Genomic DNA, 8,818 nt, shown 5'->3' on the forward strand with positions numbered 1-8,818 from the left:
ATTTTTACCGATTTTAAAGAGGGAAAGGGATCCAAACTCCAGGGGGTAGGTACAGGGAGGGAGGAGTGAGGGAGGAAGGAAGACATAGATCAGCTGCCTCCCATATGCAATGAGTCCCGACTGGAATGGAACCACTGCCTGAGCATGCGCTCTGACCGGATTGAACTGCTGACCGTCTCACACGTGTCACTCGGTGCCTGACCGTCTCACACGTGTCACTTGGTGCCAGGGAAACAGTGACTCGCCACCCCCCACTGCCCTCCCCAAGCAGCAGTCTGTTCACGCTTCATAACTTAATTATGGGCCTTACTTATCAGTAATTAACCCACCGCTCTGCTCCCTGGCGATAAAGGACAGCACTGCGCAGAAGTCAATGCCAAGCCACGAGGGACAGCAAAGTGAGGTCCCATGGGGGGCCCCTAAAGGAAGGAATCTGCAGTGACCGAGTCACTAGAACAGAGGAGCCACGTTGTCTTAGTTACAACCTGCCACCTACGTGATGAGTAACTCAGAACTCTCCAACATGACAGAGTGTCTTCTCCAGACAGTCAGGAGTCCACATGGCACATACACGCAGCCTTCCCTGTTCACCGAGGGCCTCTGAGGAAAGATCAGACACACCGCGCGCTCCACACAGATGCACGACCGTCCCCTCCCCCCAGACACACTCCCCCCTCCCAGGCAGACATGCTTGTACATGTTCATGGAAAAAGTGGAATAAGGTAGTTAAGGTCACATGTGCACCAAAGTGAGATGAGAAACTTTCACAGGACAGAGGAGCTGTGTTTACAGCAACACTGTAAATGTATAGAACATGCTTGTAGGACTATTTTTTTTATTGCGGTTAAATATGCATAATATAAAAAGTACCCATTTAATCATTCTGAAGCACATTAACATTGTTGTGCTCCCATTGTTACATTATTTTTAATCAACAACTGAATAAAATGGGGGCCAAAAACTCTACTGACGATTTAAAAGGGATCAATTGGCCGGCACCATTTCAACGGCTCTTATCAATCAACGCGAGGAAAGCCTGACGTGTTTGTCAGACTGGAAACAGCCAGACGTATGGAATAATCACCGCCGGGCTGACTGTCCAAATAAATATTGATTTCTTGACGCTGTTCTATAAGTGCCTCTAGGTAATGCCTTTTATTTAAAATCAGAACATTCACTTACATTTTGGTCCCTAGCAAAATGTTATAATTTTATTTAATAAAATTATTTTAATGTAACTTCCCCACAAGATGTCACTCAGCATCTTACCATTGACATTCGCCATGCACTATAAAAACATAATATGGTTTTGATAACTTATTTATTCCACTAACTCTTTACTGAGGTATGATATGTGTTTCTGTAAAGGGTCTTAAAGGTCTCTCTCAGGGACAGCATTAAGTAATATGCTACATCTGAAGTTTTAGTAACATCATTATAGCTGCAAAAAAGCCTTTTGAGTTTTTATCATACTAATACCATACTAATCATGCAGCATGTATCATATTATCAATTCCTCTAAGCATTGACCCATAAAAACTGCATCTTTCTTGTTGCATCCATAATGTCACAGTAATCAGTAACACAAATAGAGCAGTTTACATTATTTTATTCAATCTGCACGTTTCCCTAAGAAATCTAATCCCAATGTCTATGGAAAAATTTTCACCAAGTTTCAATAAAACTGGGAAGTTGAGCCTCAGATATTGGACAGCTACTTTTCTGTCCTATCACTTGTGGCAATCATAGATTTCAAAAATTTAACATGCTTTATTTTGTGTTTAGCTATTATTGTTTCAACAAATATTGTCATCATAGTCAACCTTTTTTTTCCTTAATGATATAGACCAGTGGTTTGAGAACTCATTAGTCAACAGAGCCAAATACCAACAGCACAGCAGAGGCCTAATTCAGGCCCAAGTTCACCTGCCTCCTGCCACACAGCCTGGCCACGCTCACTCTGTCCGCAGGAAGCGCCAGGAAGCGGCTGTCGACCCACCTAGTTACATAAACAACTCCTAATTGTCGGAAACCCACCTGCACATCATCCATACTACAGCTGGCTGACTGAGAAAGGGAAACGTGAATCTGATTATAACCCATTTGAGTTACCGAATTGATTAAAGCTTGGGTCCTGGGAATTTCTACTTCGGGGGATTTGTCAATACTTGGTCCTGGTTCTCCTTACAGTCCTGCTATTCACCTCTCCTGGGCTGTGCTCTGCCAGGGTTTAAATGCTTGTTGGTAAGCCCTCACACCATCACGGTCGGACAATCAGAAAGATTATGTGCACAGCGGCACAATTCACCATTGCTAAGATGTGGAAACGGCGCAGTGCCCCTCAGCACACGAGGGGATAAAAAGCTGTGGGACATCCACACCGCGGAATACGATGCAGCTGTGAACAAAGAAGGAACCCTGACCCTTTGAGTCAGCATGGAGGGGCCTGGAGAGCATTGTGCTGAGTGAAATAAGCCAGGCAGAGAAAGACAAGTGTCCCGTGATCTCCCTTCTGTGTGGAATCTAATGAACAAAGTAAACCGATGAACAAAATAGATCCAGAGACAGGGAAGCATGGAACAAAACGTGGAATCTCTGGTGGGGTGGAAGGGGGAATGGGAAGAGACTAAAGAACTTGTATGCATCACCCAGGGACACAGACAATAGTGGGGTGAAGGCCTAGGGCAGGGAAGAGTGGAAAGAGGGGGGTTAATTGGGATACAAGGGCCATCTGTAACACTTTCATCAATAAAGATCCAAATTAAAAAAAAAAAAAAGATCAGACAAGGGAATGAAAGTGACAACCACATACACGCTGACGACGCTGAGGCTGTCCCCCTTCCATTGCCTGCCCAGCTAATGGAGACAGCAGGTGTGTGACTCTTTAGCCCCATGAGCAGCAAACTGCGTCTCTCGAGCCACATGCAGCTCTTTGGTCCCTTGAGTGTGGCTTTTCCACAAAATACCACGGCCTGGACGAGTCTATTTTGAAGAAGTGGCATTAGAAGAAGTTTAAGTTTAAAAAATTTGGCTCTCCAAAGAAATGCCCATCGTTGACCTGTTGGTATTTGGCTCTGTGGACTAATGACTTTGCCGACCACTGACCCATCCTCACCCCTTGAGATATTAACCTAACAATGACACTTCCTCATCCGCACTGATTCAGCAGTTGGTAAATTTAACATACAGTCTGCAATGTACCACTTACCAGAGAGTCAGTGAGTAGAGAAACCTTCCAAATTACATCCCCGAGGAGACACAGAAGCGTGAGGGAATTGCATGAACCACAACGCCGAGTTCGCTAACGATAACCAAAACCAAAGGCCATGCAGCCTGTTCCAAAGACCCACCTCCTTTCGGGAGTTCCCGTATTCCCACAGGGAAGCCCCAGGGTTTTTTCAGACTTTTCAAAATAAATGCATATGGAAATATTCTGAGTGACAAGAACACCTGTGGATATGTCAAAGTATGTGCGTCCTTTCCAACACGTAGAAAATGAATGTGAGCAGCACACACCACTTCATGTGTGATGCCACACACACACAGCCTGCGGGGCCTGGGATAGTGGTTTGTGTCCGAGGGAAGGGGGTAGGAGGTGGCTAAAGGGTGATGGAAGGTGGTCTGACTTTGGGTGGCGGGCACACTGTGCACTATACAAAGCATGTGTCATAGAAATATACACTTGAGGACTATTCTATCTAATAAAAGAGTAATATGCAAATTGACCATCACTCCAACACACAAGATGGCTGCCACAAGATGGCCAGCAGAGGAGGGCAGTTAGGAGGGACCAGGCCTGCAAGGAAGGGCAGTTGGGGGTGATCAAGCCTGCAGGGAAGGGCAGTTGGGGGTGATCAAGCCTGCAGGGGAGGACAGCTGGGGGCCATCAGGCCTACAGGGGAGGGCAGTGGTAGGGGGGGAACCAGACCAGCAGGGGAGAACACTTAGAGGCAATAAGGCTGGCAGGGGAGGGCAGTTATGGGTGATCAGACTGGGAGGACTATTGGGGGTTACAGGCCTGTAGGTGAAGGCAGTTGTATTAATAGCAACCAGGCCAGCAGGGGAAGGCAATTAGGGCAATTGGCCTGGCAGGGGAACAGTTAGGCATCAATCAGGCTGTCAGGGGAGTGGTTAAGGGGTGATCAGGCTGGCAGGTAAAAGCGGTTAGGGGCAATCAAGAAGGCAGGCAGGTGAGCAGTTAAACCATGTAATTCATTCATGATATTCTGGAACACTAACAAAATAGTTGCTTATTTCTTATTCCATGGAGTTAAAACTGTATCACAGATTGGATGCTATTTATACCACAATTCATGACCGGTATCGGGACCTTTCTGCTTGCTTTGAAGACAGTGCCAAATAGAATTTGTATGTTTTCAGTTAAAATTGTCAACAGAAACAGATTTAAAAGCTCAGGAATAGGTTCAAGATTGACAACAGACTTAATACGTACAAACCTTTCCAAATCTGATGTGTGCATGGCAAACTGTGACCTATGGAACAAACTGTACGTTTGGGTGACGTGCTCAATATGAGTGGCAGGATTCCATTCTGGATTTCAGACCACAAACAATTCACCAATGACACTGAAACCCAAGTTTTATTCTATAAGCAATTTTGTTCTCTAAGTTAACTTCTAACGCAGAAAATATCACTGCATTAACAGTTACGGGCTAACTTACCCCAATTCAATTATTTTGTTTGAAGATTGTAAAGTCATCTTATTTAATTGTGAATTTTTTAAATGTTCAGAATATCCATTAGTTATCCAGTGATTGAAAATAACTGCAAATTCTTTGCAAAAATCAAAATATATTTTCTCTAAATGGTTTTGGGATGTAATTTGTACTTTTCCTGCACACATGCACACACACACACACACACATACACACACACACACACACACACACACAGGACCACTGGAGATATTGTTAAAAATCCTTGTAAGTTAGTGCACATTTTGAAATGTAAGAATATGATCATTTTTAAAGGGAAAATTAAAAATATATCAACATCAAATAGACAAAAAAAAGTGAAAATGATCCCATAAATATTATTCTTTGAAACTGGGATTAAAAACATGATAATCATAAATTCTTACTTGAAAATGTTCAAAACGTAGCACATACACATTTTTGAGTTAGTATTTGTGTTTCTTACAAGGTCATTAATTCTGAGAAGTTAGGTTCCATTTTCTGGTTAGAGCTTATAGTAAGTTTTCCCTTACAGAAAGTCATGCTATGAGCTGTAAGTAACACACCTTAGGCAACTGTAAATGTTGGCAATGAAGGTGTGTAAAGTACAAATGCTCTTTAACACACATGCACCTGTGACTATATTAGCACCTCTTCTGTTATACTTTAAAATAGGCATAAACCTAAAATGTCAAATATAGTTGGACCATACATTAAAACCTATATCACTTCTGTCCACGTAACTCTCACACAGGACATAGAGACTGGAGCAGTTTACGGACATAACCTGGAGGGACTGGCTATAAAGTCCCTTTAAGTCCTTTCACTGTAACGAGAAGAAATATGGTAGCAGCTATTTCTAAACCTTTTGTTTGTTTGTTGCTTGTGACATGTGTTTATATCTTGACTTATTTATGTCACAAAAGTTCAAAGTTACACTGGAAAGTCTAGCATTTAACCACTTCCCGGCTAACATGAGTGATACAGAACTAACAGATTTCAAACTCACAAACAAATCAGCAAAAGCAAGGCCAATCCTTGTTAGAAACCCAAGGTTGATTCACACATCAAGATTATCATACTATGAACAAGCTGAGGTGTTTCCAAGTAAAAATTTGTCTACTTGAGGTTTAAGCACCAACAAAATGAGATCTTGTTCAATAGGTTTGCCTTTTCCCATAAGTGAAACTTGAGTTTTAGAAGCCAGAACATACTTTCTTTAAAATGAAGGTTTCCCTTCCAAAAACAATTTACTTACGTGGCTAAATCGAACTAGAGTAACCATAGCGATTCCCTAGTCTTTGCTCTAAGGAAAGCCACAGAAGGTATTTTACTTTCTTTTGTTCAAAAACCACCACCAACAACCTGATCCAGAACCGTAATAAAAAACAACAAACTGCCCTGCCTCTTTGATTCTTAAATGAGCTGAGAGAAGTGGCCCCAGAGACTCATGGGAAAAAGAAAAGAAAAAGCTGCGTCAAAATTCTCTTAAAACTTCCAATGAGAACTTTTTTTTTTTGAAAACACATCACAGCACATCTAATGTGCAGAATCATTTTTCTCAGACACACAAAGAAAAGTAGATGAACAACACTGTACTTGCATTTGGACTAACCCAGTGGTCGGCAAACTCCTTAGTCCACAGAGCCAAATATCAACGGTACAACGACTGAAATTTCTCTGGAGAGCCGAATATTTTAAATTTAAACTATATTAGTAGGTACATTGTTATTAACTTAATAAGGGTACTCCTAAGCTGGCCTAAGGGCCACACTCAAGGGACTCGTGAGCCGCCGTTTGCTGAAAAAAAACTAACGGAATTTGTCCATAAACTACTGCTCTCCTAACTGAGGCTAGGTAATCACTTTGTTAAACAAAACAAAACAAACAAACAAACAAAAACAACAGGGGGGGGGGTGCTGCTTGCTAATGTCATGGTCCTAGACTCAGGTATCTCACATTTGCATCTGCCCACCTTCTGGCTCCACTGCCTAAGGAGCCTTCCGGCTACTTTATTTTTATTTCTATTTGTTGTGGAATGAATGAAGTGCATACTTCCGAGGAGATCCAACACCTGGGAGTCGTTCTGCCTAAGGCTGTGTTGCTAAGAGGGTTTGGGAAGAAAGAGTAACCTGGATCATCACACTGCACCATCCCAATGCTCAGCATCTCCACCACCAATCAGGAGTGACCTCCCTGCCAGGAGGGGAAGGATGGGGCTCCATGGTCCAGAGAGGACCTCCTGAGCCTGCAGGGTCCTATCCATCCAGCTGGCTTCCTAGGAGCTCTGAGGGCAGCACCTGCCAGCACTCACCTGGTTCCCGGCCTCCTCCCCTGGTCTCCAGCCCCCTCCCCTGGTCTCAGGCCTCCTCCCCTGGTCTCCAGCCTCCTCACCTGGTCTCCGCCCCCCCCCCCCCAATCTCCACCCCCTCCAGCCCCCTCCCCTGGTCTCCAGCCCCCTCCCCTGGTCTCAGGCCTCCTCACCTGGTCTCCAGCTCCTTCACCTGGTCTCCGCCCCCCCCACCCCCAATCTCCACCCCCTCCAGCCCTCTCACCTGGTCTCCAGCCCCTTCCTGGGAGCCAATAGCTGAAAGTCGCTGCGGGGTGAGCAAAACTACTCTCCGGAGAAGTTTGCTCCCTGCCGCCCGCATCCGAAATCCTGAGACCGTTCAGCACCCTGGCCAGCTCCATCCACAGCCCATCCGGCACTCCGCCCGCTCCATCCAGGCCACCGGCGCCCGCCGGCCTCCATCAGGGACCCCGCAGGCTCAGTCCCCTAAGCTTCCCAAGCGCAAACACGCTGCGGGGTTTGATTTTTTATTTTTTTTTATTTTTCTTCCTTAAAAGGAGTCATGCGGACGCAGTTTGCTTCCGATCAGGAGACACGGGTCATCTCAGCTCAGCGCTATGCGGTCCGGAGCGCAGCCAGCTGGGGTCAGCCCAGCCCGGTCCCGGCTGCCCGCTTCTGGCGCCTGCAATCGCACACAATTCCACCCCTAATTTCCCCCAATTCCATCCCAATTCCACCCCAATTCTCCCCAATTCCACCCCAATTCTCCCTAATCCCACCCCAGTCCCCACCGCGCGCGGACACACACCACGAGTTAGGAGCCGGTGGGATCGCCTTCACAGCCTCCCGGGACCCACCGGGCACCTGCCCTTTGGGCCGGAGGGCGGGAGGGAGAGAAAGGAGGGAGGGAGAAAGGGGGGGGAGAGAGAGAGAGAGAGAGAGAGAGAGAGAGAGAGAGAGAGAGAGAGAGAGAAAGGGGGGAGAACACCAAAGCCTCACCAGAGTCCGGCCCCCCGTCCTGCTCAGCGGGCCCCGGAAGACCCCCTTGATGTTGCGAAAGTGCCCGTTGCTGAGCCGCGTGGAGCTGATGACGATGTAGTAGCACTCCATGGGCGGCCGCCGCCGGGCGCACTGAGCCGGCCGGGGCCGGGGCCGGAGCCGCAGCCACAGCCGGAGCCGGAGCCTGAGCCTCGGCCAAACCGGAGCCGCAGCTGCAGCCGGAGCCTCAGTCAGCAGGACCGGGAGGCGCCGGGAGGGGCACCGCCTGCCCGCGCCCCGCGCCTCCTCGGGACCGGCTCCTGCTCCGGGGCCCTGCGCGCCCGGCCGCCCCGCGCTCCGCCGCGGCTTCCCGGGAGCGGCGGGCGGGAGGCGGTTATGGGCGCGGAGCCCGGACCAGGAGCCAATGGCAGGAGCCGGGCCGGAGCGGAGGCGGAGGCGTCCGTCACGCCCCCATCTCCCCTGCCTCCCCGCCCCGGCCTCCCCGCCCCCCCCCCCCCCGCCTCCCCGTCCCCCCCCCCCCCCCCGCCCGGCCTCCCCGTCCCCCCGGGCTTCCCGCCCCCCCGGGCTCCTCCCCCCCCCCCGGCCTTCCCGCCCCCCTCCCTGGCCTCCCCGCGCCCCCCCCCCGCCTCCCCGGCCTCCCCGGCCTCCCCGCCCCGCCCCCCCCCCCCCGACCTCTCGCCCCCCGCCCCCCGGCATCCTCCCCCTCCCCCCCAGGTCTCCACTCCCCGCGCCGGGCAGACGCGGGAGGAGCGCGGGGCGCAGAGGGTCCCCCCGGCCTCCGGGGAGGGGCCGGGCCGCCCAGAGGGGGACCCCCGGTGGGGCAGGGACTTGCACA

At 49.0% G+C, this 8,818-nt stretch overlaps 1 protein-coding gene across 1 annotated transcript in view; it reads right to left on the reverse strand.

Moving 5' to 3' along the window:
* Window positions 1-8,201, reverse strand: part of ZNF804A (zinc finger protein 804A) — a 69,959-nt gene extending 61,758 nt beyond the window's left edge. The window contains exon 1 of the mRNA XM_036428834.2: window positions 7,984-8,201. Coding sequence (XP_036284727.1) covers window positions 7,984-8,094 — 111 coding nt within the window. The 5' untranslated portion in view covers window positions 8,095-8,201. The remainder of the gene's footprint in view (window positions 1-7,983) is intronic.
* Window positions 8,202-8,818: the final 617 nt, after the last annotated feature.

The sequence above is a fragment of the Pipistrellus kuhlii genome, unplaced genomic scaffold (genome assembly GCF_014108245.1).
Source record: "Pipistrellus kuhlii isolate mPipKuh1 unplaced genomic scaffold, mPipKuh1.p scaffold_m20_p_92, whole genome shotgun sequence".
In the NCBI taxonomy this organism is placed as follows: domain Eukaryota; kingdom Metazoa; phylum Chordata; class Mammalia; order Chiroptera; family Vespertilionidae; genus Pipistrellus; species Pipistrellus kuhlii.